Source organism: Gadus chalcogrammus, chromosome 17, assembly GCF_026213295.1.
Source record: "Gadus chalcogrammus isolate NIFS_2021 chromosome 17, NIFS_Gcha_1.0, whole genome shotgun sequence".
In the NCBI taxonomy this organism is placed as follows: Eukaryota; Metazoa; Chordata; class Actinopteri; order Gadiformes; family Gadidae; genus Gadus; species Gadus chalcogrammus.
In genome coordinates, this window is record NC_079428.1 from 2503350 (window position 1) to 2522667 (window position 19318).

The following is a 19318-nucleotide window of genomic DNA, read 5'->3' on the forward strand; positions in this document are numbered from 1 at the left end:
GACGCAGTGTCAATAAAGCGCCTCTATATAGGTAGTCGTGTCACTGGTGGCCACGCTGTGTGCTGCCTTCTCAGCGGGTTGCATCACTGCGATGGCACCGGGGGCACTTGGCTTGCACTTGGCTTGCACAGGGTACAACCGTGATAAGGGAAATGACACCACGTCCACCCCCCTCTGAGCCATGTATCCCCCATCGATCCCCCCCTAGGCTGGCATAGAGGCAGCGAAGAGGCCTCATCTCCATCTTACAGTGTGTCGAGGAGTAGAAGACTTTTATTACGTAATTAGCTTTTTGCAATTATCGTTAGGGGCAGGATAGTGTAGTAGTAGCATCCAGGAGAAGGATGTGTCTAAACCCGCGTCGGCTCTTTAATAACGTATGATTCAGATTCATACTTTATTGTCATTGTGCAAACTTGTACAATGAAATTGGGGGTGGTGCTCACTACCCATAGTGCAAAATAAAACTGTGCAAAAATACAAACACAAACAACAGCAATAGGCACAATAAATATAAATATGCAGTCAACATATAAGTGTCTTTTTTTTTAAATAAATAAATATGGTAGAGGATTTCACATGTCCATTGGGGGGGGGTCAGGCGTTAAGTAGACGAATTGCCCAGGGGTAGAAGGTATTCCTCAGCCTGTTTGTCCGGCTCCCAAGGGACCTGTATCTCCTACCCGAAGGGAGGAGTTGGAAGAAGCCATGGCCGGGGTGTGATGGGTCACTCATAATTCTTTTTGCCCTATTCAGCCCCCGGGAGGTGGCAATGTTCTCCAGGGAGGGCAGGGGGCAGCCGATGATTTTTCCTGCCGTCTTAATAACCCCCTGCAGGGTTTTCCTGTCTTTGGCTGTGCAGTTTGCGTACCACACCGTAATGCCATACACCAGTACACTTTCAACAGCAGAGTGGTAAAAGGTCTGCAGCAGCTTTGTCCCCACCTGGCATTTCCTCAGCAGTCTTAGAAAAAATAGCCTCTGCTGAGCTTTTCCGACCACCGCAACCGTGTTGGTGTGCCAGGTTAGGTCCTTACTGACCTGCATCCCCAGAAACTTGAAGGAGGAGACCTTCTCCACGCAGACCCCGTCTATCTGGAGTGGGGTGGGGTCACCTCTCGTCGCGCTCCAGTCAAATATCATCTCCTTGGTTTTGCTGGCGTTCAGCAAAAGGTTATTAGCTGAACACCAGGCTGTGAGCCTCTGGACTTCCTCCCTGTATGCTGTCTCATCACCGTTGGAGATGAGACCCATCACTGTAGTGTCATCCGCAAATTTGACGATGACATTGGAGTGATGGGCGGGGACGCAGTCATGCGTGTAAAGAGAATACAGGAAGGGGCTCAGCACACAGCCCTGAGGGGAGCCCGTGCTGAGTGTCAGGGTGGAAGATGTTTGTGTCCCCATCCTCACTGTCTGTGGACGGTCCGTCAGGAAGCTGTAAATCCATTTACAGGTTGGGGCAGGGAAATCCAGGTCAGTCAGCTTCCTGATGAGAATGTTCGGCAAGATTGTGTTAAACGCCGAACTAAAGTCAACAAAAAGCATCCTGACATAATTCCCCTGTTTTTCCAGGTGACTTGCTGCAGTGTGGTGGACAGTGGCGATTGCATCAGCTGTCGACCTGTTTGCTTTATAAGCAAACTGATGCTGGTCAAAGTTTTGAGGGATGCAGGACTTAAGGTGGGGGAGGACGAGCTTCTCGAAGCACTTCATGACGACAGATGTTAGTGCCACTGGTCTATAGTCATTTAGGCTGCCTATGGTGGATTTCTTTGGAACTGGGACAATGGTGGCTGCTTTGAGGCAGGGTGGGACCATAGCCTGTTCCAGAGAGGTGTTGAATATCCTTGTTAGGACCCCTGACAGTTGGTCCGCGCAGGCCTTCAGTACTTTTCCCAGTACTCCGTCTGGTCCTGCTGCCTTGTGTGGGTTTACGGCCTTCAGGACTCTTCTCACCTGATGTTCCTGCAGCTCAAGCTGGTGGGTGCTCAGGGGCTGATGATGATGTTATGAGGATGGAGCCTAACTCGCTATGAACCAGGCTCGGATGAAAAGCCTCCAAACGATTGAATCGTTAAAATTATAAACAAAATACATTCTAAGACGAGGAGCACGAATAGGAAGGCTCGTCTGTGGCAGAACGCACAGCAATCTACCGCTTGAAGAGGCATTAGACACGGTGCAGATCAACCACTGCAGCAGAGACGGGAAATCCATGGACGAGAGACGACAAGACCACGCACACTAGGCCTGCAGCGGATTCGGATTGTATCCGAATCCGTTCGGTTCGTTTACCACAGTTCGGAGCATTCTGGAGATCCGCGGATTTCGGTTTCATGAAGGCATTGCCTTATGTAGCCTACGTCCGATACAAAAGGGTGTTTAGGACCCAGCGGAATGCATTCTCTCCAGTGCTGCCCGAGCCAATGAGACTTTTCCCGCCCCTCCCTTCAGCCTATCAGCGTTAAAAACAAACTGGGCTTTAAACTTTAAGCGGTCCATGACAATGTATGAATAGAAAAGATGAATGGAAATCACAATAAGAGGAAATTTGAGGAAGCACCAGCCTCATTAAAGTCAGCCGTGTGGGATCATTTCGGTTTTAGTGTGGAGTGCGATGATCAGGGGAAAAAGACAGTTGACAAGCAAAGGACAGTATGCAAACACTGTTTCTCGTCCTTCGTTTACTCCTTGGGTAGCACTTCGAATATGGCAGGACACCTTCGCCGCAGCCACCCAACTATTAATGTGAGTGGAACAGCTAGAAAAGATCTGGGCTCATCTAAGACCATTCAAACATCAATCGCGTCGGCCTTTCAACAAAAATACCCTGTGGATTCGGACCGTCATAAACGTATCACCCAAGGGATCGGCATGTTCATCGCCAAAGATATGCAGCCATATTCTGTGGTGACTGACAAAGGATTCCGCTATATGATGAAGACGGTTGAGCCTCGCTACAGCATACCTTCCCGGACATATTTCAGTCGGAAAGTGGTCCCAGGACTTTATGCGGTCTCTCGGGGTGAAGTTGAGGGGGAACTGAGAGACGCGGACTTCCTCGCCCTTTCCACTGACAGCTGGACGTCAAGAGCCACCATCAGCTACCTGACGGTAACTGTCCATTTCATAGCAGACTGGGAGATGAAGTGTTACGTGCTGCAAACTCGTCCGGTGTACGAAAGCCACACAAGCCAACATTTGGCTGAAGAACTACTGCAAGCAGCCACCGAATGGAAGCTGGAGCGAGCGAACGTCACTATCCCTGTCGCCACGGACAATGCCACCAACATAGTGAATGCCATCCGTGACACTTCTGCCTTTGGCCCGCATATTCCCTGCTTTGCCCACACGCTTAACCTGGCCGCGAAAAAAGCTGTTTCCATCAATGCTGTGTCCCGCCTGCTGGGGATAGTCAGAAGAGTCGTCACCTTTTTCCACAAGAGCACCACTGCAGCCAACGTTCTGACACAAAAGCAACAAATGCTCAACATACCGGAACATAAATTGATCCACGACGTCCCGACCCGTTGGAACACCGCGCACGACATGTTGGTGCGGTATGTGGAGCAGCAACCTGCAATATTCTCTGCCTTGCTGGACAAGACGGCGAAGAAGATGGGGAAAGGCTTTCTCCACTAAAACAGATGACAACACTGATGAGCAGTGAATCAACAGCTACAACATCTATGATACTGCCACTCAAGACAAGGACACTACGAGCCATGAGCGCAAACCCACAGGACAGTCCAATCATCAGAGAAGCCAAGCGAGCCGTCACAGCAGACTTGGAGAAAAGGTACACAAATCCAGATCTGATTGACTACCTGCACCGGGCTACAGCACTTGATCCAAGGTTCAAGTCTTTACCCTTCATTGATGAAGCTGCCTGTGACCAAGTCTACAAAGGCCTTGTTGCAGAAATTCTGGACCATGAGCAACAGGTATTTATTTATTTAGTATATTTTAAACAACATAGACCTATATTTAAATACTTATATTTTAGAATATATGTAAGGGATAACGGCCGACGAGCTGTGCAATTCTACAACGATAATTGAACGACGCGGAGCTAAGAATTCCACGACGCTCCGCGAAGTCCAATTATCTTTGTTGAATTGCACAGCTCGAAGGCCGTTATCCCGCTTATCTCCCGTTTACAACATCCAAAATTGTTGGATGTTGTAATTTTGTTATTAAGTTGTTGTTATTTAGAATTTCCTTTATCTTTAGGAAACTTAATAACCTGATGAATTATTGATTTGAAGCCTAGTGCTCCCGTTAGAGAAAGTAGTGAGAAAGTAGTGCGTGGAACAGAACCCCCTCTAGAAAATAATGTACCCTTTGATCATGCTGATAATTGTAATACTATTTATTTTGCAGGTTGAAGGCACACACGCAGAGGATGAAGATGAGGAAAAGCTGCCATCAGCATCAGCGTTGCCCCCTCCCCAGAAGAAGACTGCAATGTCTGACCTATTTGGGGAGCTTTTCACAACAGGGGAACAACATCCTAAACCTCTTTCGGCAACCATTGAGGGGGAGGTGGCATTATACAGAGCAGCGGAATCACTCCATATAGATGGCAATCCATTTCAGTGGTGGAAATTACATCAGCACAAGTTTCCTAGTGTCTCAAAACATGCCAAAAGGTATCTCTGTGTCCCTGGAACCTCTGTTGCAAGTGAAAGAGTGTTTTCCACTGCAGGTGATATCGTGAGTGCAACTCGTTCTTGCCTTTCCCCAGAAAATGTTGACATGCTTATCTTTTTACAAAAGAACATGAAAACCGAATAGTGCCTATATTAGGCAGTTTATTGACTTGAAAGTGCACTTGTTTTTGCACATTTACTCTTTTATTTACATTTTATAAGGCACTTTGTTTAATTGTGTTATTTATGTTTACATTTTATCAGCCACTTTGAAATGTTATTTATTTTCATTTAGTTCACTTTGGCACATTTAAATGTTATGTTCACATTCTATCAGTCACTTTTAGCCCATGTGTTATTTGGAAGTTAAAGTGTTCTTTACAGCATTTTTTTTATCAGTTTATGAATCAAATTATGATCCATGTTTAGGATCCATGTGATTGATTGACCCCAGGATTGATGGGCCTATTCCATGTTTTTATATCAGTTTATGATCCATGTTTAGGATCCATGTGATTGATTGACCCCAGGATTGATGGGCCTATTCCATGTTTTTAATAAAATGCCTTTGATTTCACCAGTGCCTCTTATTTCATATTATCACCCTCAACAATGGGATTCTCTTCTCTTGTTGGCTGATGGGGTAACCATTAATTTCGTATAACCTGCTTCGTTCTCAAGTAGTTCCAGAAAAAAAAAAATCACCGTTCCATATCAATGCGCTTATGAATGGTAACCATAACAGTAGTAAAAGTAGCCTAACCGACGTTTGATTGACAAGTCATGGACGGCGGAAAATACATCGGAAAAAACGATGAACAGAATAGATGATTTTGTTATCAATTTTGTGTGATAAAATGTTCTTGGTGATTTAACATTTGAACAATGGCTTGAAGAGGCATTTAATGAGACTGACAAGGGGAGATACACAAGTTTGACAGAAGAGGAAATTGGAAAGACACACTTGACCGTAAGGGTCTATTTTACTGTAACTCTCCAGTGTAACGGTAGCTGTAATAGGTTGTTTTCTGAAGTTCAAGCGCACAATTCCTAAATTTAAAGAAAGTAATTGATACAATTATATTCTAAATATACGGGAGATAAATACAAACGGGTGATAAGCGGGATAACGGCCTTCGAGGTCGACCGGTTCGATGGAAATAATGGACAGGTAGAGGCAACTCTGGCTTCATGCTGCGCTCGTCGCCAGAGTTCTAAGCCTCGTCGGCCGTTATCCCTTACATGTTACACTCAGTGCACCATGTTTTCAAATGCATTCAGGGGAACATTTATTGCACAAAGAAGCCTTGCAAGTTGTCTGATTGCAGTCAATTAACACATTGCAAATAGCCGGTGGGTCTCATTCATTTTTGTGTTTCTCCCCCAAACCCTCCGTCAAAAAAAAGTCCGCGAAAAAAGTCCGCGATCACGGACATGATCCTAATCCGAACCGTATCCGAAACCGAGGGCCAAAACGGTTATCCGAACCGAACCGTGGACACACTGATCCGTTTCACCCCTAACGCACACACACACACACACAAAGTACACCAAACACACACACACACACACACACACACCGACAGTCAGAGAGAGACACACACATACACACAAACACACACACACACACACACAGTCAGAGAGAGACACACACATACACACACAAAGTCCACGCACATCACACACAAACTACACAAAGAGAGAGAGACAAATTCAAACAGAGAGAGAGACAGTCACACCGTCACAGAGAATGACACACACACACACACACACACACACACACACACACACACACACACACACACACACACACACACACACACACACACACACACACACACACACACACACACACACACACACACACGGCATCAATCCCTGTGCTGGTTCACTGCCTATACAGGATAAGACATCACACGGCGAGGAGGTCAAGCGTACCGGACATGACACAGCATATCAGCCCTTAGGAGGGGACAACAGTCCCACAGTCCCAGACAACAGAAGACACCGCTGGAAGAGTTGCTGGAGAGACGGACGGGTCTGTGTTTGTGTGTCTGAGAGTCTGAACGGAGAACGCAGATGGATAGAAACGATCAAGCCCACCAAAACGATCATTACCACCAAGTGAACTATTTAACAAACACAGAACAATAGCGGGAGAACTTTTAATTGTGCATTTACGAGGGGAGCGCCGGTATAGAAACAGAACAGAAGAACAAAAGCGGAAAAAACTCAAACGAAACGAAGCCAATGATGCAATTATTGGAGGGAATAACCCCCATTGATTAGCAACACAAATCCTGCCCTGAGACCATTAACAACTAAACGTTTCACATTTCTTGAGTTCCTATAGCTTCGTAGAGTGAGTGTGCCGCGTTCTGCCTCCTCTCTCACAGCACTGCCCAGAGTTTCAGGCCTGCTTCTTGGGTCCTGCGAATGAAACATGCCCTCCAACGGTTACTTTCTAAAAATAACCCGGTCGTTCTGTCTTCACAAAAGGCTGCCTCATTTACCAACATTAGCGCAAATAAGGAAACTGATTACGGCCTGGGCTGGTCTGGGGGTGGTGAATTTGACATGCGGGAGGGAGGGCCACAAGCCGTGGAAAGAGCCAATGGGCTGCTAAGAATTTGAACAGATAGGTGGTGGAGAATTTAACCAGATTTACAGATTGAGAATTCAACCAGATTGGCGGTGGAGAATCTAGGCAGATTGGCAGCAGAGCGTTTAAGAAGATTGGCGGTTGTGATTCTAAAACAGATTGATGCTGTTCAGGGCCATGAAACGGCAGGCAGAAAGAGAAAACCTTTGCAAATCTAAATGCCACTCGATGTGTCCGTCTGTGTGTGTTTACTTTAAACATCTAATGGAAATTAATAACTTCCCCATCAGGCTTTTGACGTACTAACATCAATGACACACACACACACACACACACACACACACACACACACACACACACACACACACACACACACACACACACACACACACACACACACACACACACACACACACACCTTGCTTCGCTGTACTCCCTGCAAATAGGGGGCTGTAATCACTCCTTTCACACCCTAGGGTGACATTGAAAAGACAACCTCATCATTATGTAATTACTCATTTTCCATTTAATTAATAAGTCTGGACCTAATTGCTGCGATTGTGGAGCAGTGAAAGAGGGGAGCTCTTTAGGACAGGATAAGCACTAAGAATACACCCTGGCATTTGAACCTGCGGTGTGGGACTTTCAACGTCCAGAACTGAAGTTTGAACACTTTTGCTCAAACTTATCTCCAACGTTACACTCACAGCTGGGAGTTCAGTTCTTTCCCAAAATGTCTCAAGATTCTTTGTGTGGAGAAAAGGACGGGGAGAGGGGGGGGAGATTCCGAATCGAATCGGTCTATTCAGTAAAAGAGGTGAGGACATCAAATCGTGAACAAAGGGGATTGCTGCAGTGGAAGCGCGAGGCAGGGCAGGATTAAACCTGGATTCAATTGGCTTCCCTTTGATCCCCAGAAGGACCGGCCGCCAACTCCCCGGTGGACCGACGCCGGGGGCGAGGGTTTAGCTCAGAGAAGCCCTGGACTTCTGCGATTTCTCTCTTTTGGATGCTCGACACTTATGCAGTCTGTCCGTTGTTGGATCGAACCGTCTGCGCTCGGCCGGATGGAAACGTCGAGGTAGCTCCAGGGCTTCTTTACAGATGCTTCGTTTTCTTTGCATTCCATCAGTTTCCAAAGAAATGTATATACTGTATATCTTTTAAAGGCACCATGGACTACATTTCCCATACAGATATCCAACCCCCTAGACACCTCTCGGTTTCTTGACAACTATTGTGCTCCCTATATGGCACCCATTGTGCTCCCTATATGGCACCCATTGAGCTCGCTATACGGCAGGCTTAGTACAACCTGCACTTCCACAGGGCCTTAGGAGCTACATCTTTCTCTCAAATCAATTATTGTAAAAACTAGAAAACTGAAGGCATGGCTCCATCATTTATTAAAGGTGTTTTATCCCCTCGAACTACACAACTCTGGCGAGCTGTGAAAAGTTAATAACTTGAGAAACATCCTCTGAGAATAGTTCAAGTGTAAGCCCAGACACACACACACTCATCTTAACATTCCCAGTAAAGAGGAAGATTCACAGAATAAAAAAAATAATGAAAACAAAGACTGAAGTTGTGGGTGCAGGGATTATTTTTTCCCCGCAATAGTGCCCACTTTCTCCTTCCACTCATTTGCATAACCCACGGCTCTTCCTGCCCGTGGACTGGAACACATCAGGAGGGAAGTACACGGAAAGCAAGCCACACTGGAGAAGTTTCAGTCAGTGTGCTGCTGCCCCCAGGCAAAGGTATTCCTCCACACATCTACCGGGCCAGGACACACTAAAGGCAGGGAGGGAGCTAGTGAGGGAGGGAGAGAGGGAGGGAGGGAGGGAGGGAGGGAGGGAGGGAGGGAGCGAGAGAGGCTGGGAGGGAAGGAGGTAGAGAGGGAGGGAGGGAGGGAGGGAGGGAGGGAGGGAGGGAGGGAGGTTGAGAGGGAGGGAGCGAGGAAGAGAGGGAGGCTTGGAGGGAGGGAGGTAGAGGGGGAGGGAGAGAGAGAGAACAGAAAGGAGGTTGAAACAGAGGGAGGTTGTGAGGGATCGAGGGACACAGTGAGGGAGTTAGGAAGGGAGCGAGGGAGGGCGGGAGAGGGGGAAGGAGTGAGGACGTCGGGACATAGGTGGTTAGTCAGCCGGGGGGGAGGGAGGAAGGGAGACATGGAAGAAGGTAGCGAGGAAGAGAGGGATGGATGGAGGGAGGGAGGGAGGGAGGCAGTGAGTGAGGGCGATAGGAGGGAAGGAAAGGAAGGCCGGAGACGGGCGGTCGGGAGGGAGGGAGGGAGAGGGAGGGAGTGAGTGCGTAAGTGAGATAGGGAGTCAGTCAGGGAGGGAGGGAGGGAGGGAGGGACGGCCAACACGCCGAATTAGAAAACGGGAGACTGACCGATGGCCGGCCGCTTGGGGAGTAACAAACGGCCTCGGTGAATCCAAAGCCGTCTGGCGTCAGACAGGTCCAGACGGCTCAACACGGCCGCGGCCCAGCTTAAACCCGGACCCCGGGGTCATGAGTCACGGTCCGTACAGGAAGAGGGAGAGAGGGCGGGAGGGGAGAGGACAGGAGGAGAGAGGGGAGGAGGAGAGAGGGGAGGAGGAGAGAGGACAGGAGGAGAGAGGACAGGAGGAGGGAGGACAGGAGGAGAGAGGACAGGAGGAGAGAGGACAGGAGGAGAGGACGGCGTTGGTGCCACCGGCTCCTCTCTCCCTCCATCGTGTGTGGTTTATGAGTGACACATGGCCTGCTGGAATAGATAATGTTCGTTTGGCTGTTCAGGTTTGGCTAGAGCAGAGCTGTTAACACCGGGGGGGGGGGGGGGGGGGTCTACCATAGAGGCTTGGAATTGGACGCATGCTGAAAGAGTACAGCAGATTGTGAAAGACTTGTGTTTTTAGATGGAGAGAAAAGCTTGTGTGACGAATGCAAATATGTTTGTATAAATAGGTCATTCAGGCACATTTGTTGATTACAGATTGCTTTAATTTATGTTTTGTCGACTTGACCCCACGCACAAATCTACTTTAAAAATGTCCTGTTTTTTTTTCTTGTTGAAACGTTTCTTAATTCAATATCTATTTACAGTAGGCGCCGTGTTGCAGTCGTCCGTGTCGTAGAAAAAGCCATCCAAGAAATAAAAGCCTTGCATGTGCAGACTTCCAGGGCGATAAACTCTATCTGATTCAGATAAGCCTGAGCTGGGCTCCCTGGCATCAGACACTGGGCGCCGCTCCACTCTAGAACCGACGACCACGATGTAAGTGGAACGGCCTCTAAATGAATACATTATTTCACCGAAACTAACACAGTGCCAAGAGCAGAGACCCAGGACTGCTCGTATGCACCCCAGCCTCCCTGAAGGGGAGCAGAAAGGAGGTTAGGGCGGGTTTTGGGGACAGCGGCGCGTCTAGCATGAATAAACAGTCTCTCACCTGGGACGGAGCCTGTCTGATTGTCCTACTAACCTTGCCCCGCCAACCGCGCCTCTGAAAGACATTTCATACCTATTGTGGTGTGGATGTTCTGGCTTTCAGTCGCACTGGCCTAGTTTACTTTGACGTCCGGACCGGCCTGGGGGCAATTAAAACGCAGAGTGTGTAGTGTACAGTCGAACCCTTTGGAGAAATTAGATCAACACTGGGGAGCTGGGCGTGTGGCCTTGCGGTTTTGACACTGAAACAAAACTCTTGGTAATGAGAGCAGCTGCCTCACAGGTTAGCTGAGGAAAGGGACGGTTATGCAATGTGGTTTTAACGTTATTAATGTCCACGCCCGATTACAAAGTGAGTGTTCTTTTCTGCGACGGCACGAGTAATTTTAGGAGACAGTTTAGGAGCCTCTGCTGAGCGAGGCTGAAATTAAAAACAGTGGGGGGGGGACACGTAGATTCCTTGATTTGGTGTCGACTTCCTGTGTGTAAGAACTGCTGAAGTTGAACCAAAGTTGATATCAATAAAAAAAATCTCATCATAACCACCACAACCAGTCCTTCACCGCCCCTTTTATGGATTCATGCAGAGTGGATTCACGTTCACCAACACCGCCCAGCAGGGAGAACACTCACTTCATCACCTCAGAGCTCCACTTCAGGCAGAGACAGACGGACAGAGACAGACGGACAGAAGGACAGACAAGAAGTCAAGCCTCCCGCTCCGAGCTCCCGGAGCGGCGGTGAGACGGGGACTCCCGTCCCGCGACCTGATGCCGACCCAGGCTGCCTTCTGGGTATCAAATATTCAGTGTTTGCTCAGGGATTATGCGGCCGGAGCTAGCGCCCGCCGGGACGGGCCAGGTGGAACATGACCTGGCCTAATGGCCGTCAGGACGCCAGCGGGAAGGAACCAAAAACTAACTCCCACGTCACGCGGAGCTTAAGGGGGCCACCGTGCACGTCTTTCTCGCTGTCTGTCTGGTGTGACTTGACACGGAACAGACAGACGGACGGATGGACGGAGAGTCCCTCTGCCTGTCCGTTCCGTGTCGAGTCACACCTTATCATCTTGCCAACCCTGTTTGGTCAAGTCACTTTTACCGTGTCTAACGCAACACATTAAAAGTGTATTGCGGTAAAATATAACTTGCGTTTCAAATCTATCTATTTTCACTTGGACAGACGCCTTTAAAGTCAAAGCTAAGGTTGTCCAGCCCTCGTCCGCAATGACGTCTAAAATAAAATAACATTTCATTAGGCCCTCTTCTGAACAATGACTGTGCCAACCACAAATGCCATTAAGGCGTTTATGGATGGGATATATCGGCATATAATGCAGAATAATTTGCAGGCTACAAGACACCGCGATCGTTCATCATTAAACGATAAAGAACATAGGCAGGGCAATATTAATCTCCCCTGACGAAAAGGAAATTTAATCGACAGATGGAATCTAATTACTGGGAATCAATAGGGGCTGGCTAAACTGCTCAGAGGAAAGTCAAAGCTTTGGTATCGGGAGAAGGGAAAAGTTTAGCCAAGGAAAGGTTCATATCTCCGAGACAGAAGCCCGGAAAATCCACACAATGAAATTACATTTTACACAAACTTTATATAACTATTCCGCAAAGGATGCCAAAAGAAGTGTAACATACAGGCTTAACATTAAACCAATATCACAACAACACAAATTTCCTCACATAAAGGACAAACAACAAACGGATAATTCCTTTGCTGCCACTTATTGGCCACGTAAACCGGCACCTTTTTCACCGCACATTCCACAGATTCCCGTGTGTGCTTCCCATCGTACAGTGTTCTCCTTTTCCCAAATCAGACTTTGTCACCTCGACCCCACAGCTCAGGGCAGACGATCAAACGAGGGCCGAGCGAAGGCCCTGGGGGCCTTGGAGGGCGCTACTGAAGGGCAGATCAAAGACAGACACACTGGTGTTGGCCCGACATGACAGCGAACCCGCCAGTCGCATCCACACACATCGGCGAGGAAGCAAAGCGTCGGAATGGCGGAGAACGCCGCTCCGACGCGGAAGAAGGGACCGTGCAGGACACGAGCGCGTTGACATAAAACAAGGACGAAGAGGCGGGGTCGGGAGAATGTTTACCGCAGACCGCATGGGGGTGATTGTAACCGAGATATTTACATCCTGACAAGAAACAATAAGCAGCGTAAATCACACCCCCCCCGTCTCGACGGAGACCACGCCAAGTGGACCTGAGGGTTGGGGCTGGGTGGGTGGGTTGGTGGGGGTGACTGCTGAGTCTCCCTTTCCTCCACTCTCATCAGTGTTCAGAGTGTTTGCTGGAGATTGGAGGCGGGGAAAGAAAGCGAGAGAGAGAGAGCGAGAGAGAGAGAGCGAGCGGGAAGGAGAGAGACCATGCTGCGGTTTAATAGATACTGTATAGCACAAGTGCTGACGTGTGCGAAGGAAGCTCCGCGTCTCTCTGACACAAAACTAAACCACACAAAAACAAACATGGCATATGTTCCGTCCTCTTCATGGGTCAACAGTTGATGAGGTAAGGAGAGTTTCCGACAGAGCAATGACCAGATACGTAACCAGACTCAGCACACACACGTGTTTTTCTGAACCAACCCCTCCACCCCCTGGGCTGGGAAGCCTCTCCGAGTACAGTAAAGTAGAGACGCAGTTACGCAACAAAAAAATACAACGACAATAAAACACACTGGAATATCGTCGCACATCCATTTTCAGCGGACTTGAGTTGTGCGTACACACGGCGATAAACTTCACTGAGGCGGAAGAGATGGCCCAGTTCTCTGCATACGTTGGCGCTGTGAGGGGAAAATGCGGTCCACGGATGCATCATTATGGGATGCTTTGTGAAGATGCACTTAAGGTTTGGCCGAGTCGAAGAGGACGAAGGATTGGTCATTGCGATTCTGCAGATGTGGTAAATACAGGGGGTTTGTCGCTACGGTGACGCGGGATGGTCATGATTTCCTCCCAATACTATCCTTATTCCTTGACAGGCAATACAAGACGGCAGACGGCTCTTATGGAACTAGGAGACACAGCAAGGCATGATGGGACACGGCTCGGGTCCCACAGGAAATGAAAAAGATCAGGAAACGCTGGCGGCTTTATTGTACCGAGCAGAGACATACAGCATGTCGGTGATACAGGAGCATCAAGTGAGAGGGTGCAATACACATAGGCTTCGATCAGTGGATTTGGCAGATTGCGCCAGTCACACTCAAGTCGGCAAATATAATTATCAATATTGAGGATTAATTGCATGACAAGATATCTTAAACGACGTAAAAATTCATTTAACTTGATTTATAAATGAATATTGTGTTTTAAGGTTGTGGTCTTTGAAAAACAACGACGGCTTAAAAGGAGTGTGATCCTCATCGTCCTCATCATCACTGGAAGATTTACCGCAATCACCTGTTGGTATCTATGGCAACCAGCACCTTACCCTCAGGGCAAAGCAAATATAATGTGTTTATTATCCAAGCCTCGACTCCCCAACCAAGTCTGAAGGGGCAGTGGGCCCTGTTAATTCAGAGAGTAATACACTGTGATAGCAGAGACCCATGTTCTCTCTCTCTCTCTCTCTCTCTCTCTCTCTCTCTCACTTTTGGAAAGACAGTATAGGTTCGACCTCAACGCATTATGGGGTCAGGGGAAGGGATTACCAGGCCTTCCTTCTACACCTCAGGGTCAGAAGGACAACCGAGACACTGCAACCGGAGAGAAGGAAAACCGAAACTTGTCCATATAACATAGGCAATTATACTTAGCATACGTTGTCCGTATTGCCTTGCGTATACGTCGGTTGGTGTAACCGTACGACTCAAATGGAGAGAAAGTGTGATTCGTCATGAATATCCGGTTTATTATTCTTGATTTATTTAGTCATTTCTCCACACATTATTGACAAAGGCATATTATTGTCTTTGCGTTTGAGTCACATGCCTGGTTAAACCATTTTAAAAAGGTCAAAAGGCCAAAGAATGGATTATAGTCCTTCACACCCTACAGGTGAGTGTTAATCTCCCTGCATTAAAAACACAAACGAGCTCCATCCACCCTGCAGCAACTGCTTAACACAACCCCCTTCGTACAGGTGGTCACAGGGGGGAGACACCATTAGCCCCCCATCCTCTCCCGGGTGTCGGGGGGGGGGGGGGGGGATCTCATCACCACCATTCGCCCCGCAGCTTCCCAAGTTGATAGAAGAGGCGCTACGCAGACTCCATTAGTAAACAGTGTTAGGGCGATAAGAAGAAGAAGGAGGACATTATATCATATGCTGGTGTTCACCGCCTCCTGAAGAAGAAATCCTCCTCTTCTTCAAAAGAAGCCATTAGCATGCTAATGGGAACCCCACCGTCGAGATGGGAGGACACACACACACAAGAGAGGATATCATGCAGAGATCGCTCTGCGGTGGACTGCTGTTTAAGCTCATAACGGCCGTGATTTGTGCCGCACTGAGTTTTCCACGAGAGAACCGGGTGTTAATCCAGAGGAACGCAGACGTCTGACCTGGTCAGGTCAACGGCTTCGTTGACATTCTAGTCAACGAAGTGCCTACGATGTTCAAAGGGCAAAGAGGATACCGGAGGCTTAAGAAAAGAGCTTGTCACAGAAGCACTTCTTCTCATGCTGAAAAGGGCAAATTTATACCAAAAGCTTATGAAAGGTGCATCAGTGGTATTCAAAAAGTATAATGATAAAACTAACTTAAGTCTAAGAATAGGACTTAAGTATGCATAAAAGGGAAAAAAATTTACCAAAAGCCTATGCAAGGTGCATCACTGTCATTTAAAAAAGGAAATGATAGAAATAACCTAAGTATAAGACTTAAGTATCAGTATCAGAACAGTTTCCATTGCTAGTGCATAACAGAAAGTAACCGTTCCCTCTAATTTTAAGAGCAAGGACGTAACTGCAGCAGTGTGTTGCCCAAGGTGACTCCTATTGCTCACATTTTCCAGACTCATACTGGCACACACACAAACACACACACAGGCACACGCACGCACACACACACACACACACACACAAACACCTGCCGACCCACCCACACACTCTTGGCCAGAGAAATAACAGCGACATGATATGACACTGAAAGCAGAAGAAGAACAGTCCCAAAAACTGATTGCTATTGAATGGATAATGACAGGAACAAATTAGGGATTAAAGGTAAGAAAGACTTGTTACTACTTTCAAAATTAAAAAAGTCAAATGCACAACCTTGCTCACAAACATGCAAACAAAAGCACGCACACTCAACAATAAAAAACCCACAAACTAATCCTGACAAGGCAGTTCTTCAAACCGTGGAGACGTCGTACATCACAGCGCTGTCAGCGGGTTCATTGGCCGCCGGAGATTTACTACCGCCGCCTCTCGTGCGTGTTCCGGGCGGCTGTGCGAGCCGTGATTTGTGTTCTCCTCTCCACAGCAGCAGCGGCAGCGCGGATCAAGCCATAAAAAGTTCCCTTTAAACCGCACCAAAACACCGTGACGCCAGAGGACCTCAGAGCCATCGGAGCCTGGCGATAAATAACCTCGTATCAACCAGAGGAAAGACAGAGAGGGGACGGGGGAGGACGGGACAATGTGTTCGGAGAGTCGCGCGCCGCTTACCCGAGTTCAGGGTCCCCGTGACGAGCCGGAACATGTACTGGGCGAACTTGAAGATCTCCCGCTTGCAGCGCTTCCGGCAGCTCATCGTGGCTGGAGGACGAAGAGGAGTGCTTGGGGTGAAGTGAAGACCGAGGTGGGCGGCGTGCGCACGCGCGCGGGGGGGGGGGGGGGGGGGGGGGGGGGTTATCAGAAGACAGACCCCCGCGGGGTGATCAACGTCGAAATCCACAACATAAACCTTGGAAGTGCCGAAAGAAAATCCCCCCGTTTGGGCTCAGTCAACTCTCAGTTAAAGTCTCCCGCAACCCTGGCCTGGCTGTGTGGGGTCGAGAGGAGCATGTGGGAGGGGACGGCCCGCAGGAGAGCTTTTGTGTGTCAGTGCGTGTGTGTGTGTGTGTGTGTGTGTGTGTGTGTGTGTGTGTGTGTGTGTGTGTGTGTGTGTGTGTGTGTGTGTGTGTGTAATCAGGACTCTGCCTCCATGCGTCTCCAGAGTCAGGCTCTCGTTCTGGCTCTGGGAAGTCTTGTGTTGGGTCGTCCGGTCATCAAAGTGTCCTCTTCGACGTTCTCTCTCTTTACTTCCTGCAGGGACCTCTGCTCAGTGTTGTTTCAACAACAGCAGTGAAAACTCTCCAACTCTTTCTGTCTCATCCTCTGCCTGACTCCCTCCTCCTCCTCCTCCTCCTCTGAGGTGTTTGAACCTCGACTGCCTGCTGGCTCTCTCCTCCGCTGGGCAGACTGGGTTCCTCGCTCTCCGCTTCGATCCAGCGTGTCTCTCTCTCCCCGAACACACACACACAAACAAACACACGCTCACCCATGCGCCGTGTGCTCTCACTTGATCCTGTAGCGCGCCTGCCTGCTCACTCTCTCTCTCTCTCTCTCTGCCTGCCTGCCTGCCTCTCCCTCTCTCTCTCTCTCTCTCTCTCACACACACACACACACACACACGCTCTCTCTCTCTCTCTCTCCCCCTCTCTCTCTCTCGCTCTCTCCCTCTCTCACTCTCTCCCTCTCTCACACACACTCGCTCTCTCTCTCTCTCCCCCTCTCTCACTCACTCACACACACACACTCGCTCTCTCTCCATCTCGCTCTCTCTCTCTCACTACTCCACACCAATGTGGATGTTTAATTCTCACCAATGGTTGCCATGGAGGCGTGGCCTGGGTTGCCTCAAGGAAGGGGGAGGGGGGGGGAATGGAGAGGTTACAAAATATATATAACATATATATAACATCTATATATATATATATATATCTATATATATATATATATATATATATATATATATATATATATGTAGAGCTAAGGGAGGGTGGAGGGCGAGAGGGATGGTGGGGTAGTGACGAGGAGTCCAGGTCGATGAATCTCTGACGAAGGACGATTATTGAACTTGTCACAAGGCAGATCATACAGTCGCCCGTAACACCGTGGGCGACAGCGAGGATGGAGGGGGGACACACACACACACACACACACACACACACACACACACACACACACACACACACACACACACACACACACACACACACACACACACACACACACACACACACACACACACACACACACACAAAAAGATGTACTCAAGAAAAAGAGTCAAGGTCACTCACTAATTGCGGCGGACTATTATTCAGCGGCGGGCAGCTAAATTTAGCGGGGACACGCTGACATCGTCACCGCCAGTCAAGTGCGGCTGGCGTCTTGATCGCTAATTACCCCCCCCCCCCCCCAAAAAAAAAAAACTCCACCCCCCCCCATCCATCAATGACAGCATTGGGTGCTCTAGAGAGGACATGAGTAACCCAATCCAATTCATCAACTCCTCCTCAGCTGTATTATTACTACACACACACACACAAACACTCAGACAACCGAGAATCCAGAGAGTCAAAGCGCGTGTTGCTCCGGGTAAAACAATCCTGATAATTGCAGAGGGGAACGGTTCACGTTTCCGGTTCACAGGACACACAACATCGGCCTATTTTTGCCTGTACTTCTCCCTTAGGACATGCGCGCGCGCACACACACACACACACACACACACACACACACACACACACACACACACACACACACACACACACACACACACACACACACACACACACACACACACACACACACACACACACACACACACACACACACACACACACACACACGGCTGACCCCAGAGTCAAACTGTGACACTAGGTCAATGGGACAAAAGTCCAACAGGGGGGCGAAAAGGAGGAACAAAAACGTAATAATAACAACAAAAATTGTTTGTTGGAGATTAATTTCCCATTCAGGGTCTGGAAGCCTTCCTGTGAGGTGAGTCTCCTTCAGGTGGATAATAAATGGACGGTGTACGGCGATGGCATGGGGGACACTGCTTGCCCTAGTATAACGTTTCCTTTGCATTGAGGGAGGTGGAGCTACACGTGGGCCAACAGGCCAAGTGTAGCAGCGTGGAAGGGGAGGAGTAGACGCACGGTACTGAGCATGTTAATGTAAATGGACTGCATTTATATAACGCTTTTTCTAGGGTTAGCGGCGCGCTTTACAATATTGCCTCACATTCACCATTCACGCACACATTCACACACCGACGGCAGAGTCAACCATGCAAGGCGACAGCCAGCTCGTCGGGAGCAGATAGGGTTAGGTGCCTTGCTCAAGGACACCTCGACACACAGGAGCCGGGGATCGAACCAACCACCTTCAGGTTACCAGCCAACCCGCTCTACCTCCTGAGCTACTGCCGCCCACAAAGAGATAATGTAAAGGTCCTGTTTCTCCCTCTATGGGCCCTGATCGTACGGACAATAGATGATTATTTTTTTATGGAATCAGATGAATGCATCAGGCTAGGAATGGAGAGGAATGTATGTGATGTGTAATGTAAACCAAGAATACAAATGGGAGTGGCTTCTGAAAGCACTACTCTTGACATAAAGAAAAAACATTCCTATAACTGGCTTCCATGAGGATT

General features: G+C 48.6%; 1 protein-coding gene across 2 annotated transcripts in view; it reads right to left on the reverse strand.

Annotated features, from left to right (window-relative positions):
• kcnip4a (potassium voltage-gated channel interacting protein 4a) overlaps positions 1-19318 on the reverse strand; it is a 111389-nt gene that overhangs the window by 73948 nt on the left and 18123 nt on the right. The window contains exon 1 of one of the 2 annotated variants that reach the window (XM_056612461.1): positions 16339-16412. The exons of the other annotated variant lie outside the window; for it this stretch is intronic. Within the exon in view, the coding sequence (XP_056468436.1) occupies positions 16339-16372 (34 nt within the window). The 5' untranslated portion in view covers positions 16373-16412. Of the gene's footprint in view, positions 1-16338; positions 16413-19318 lie in introns of those variants that run through there. 2 annotated transcript variants of the gene reach the window in all.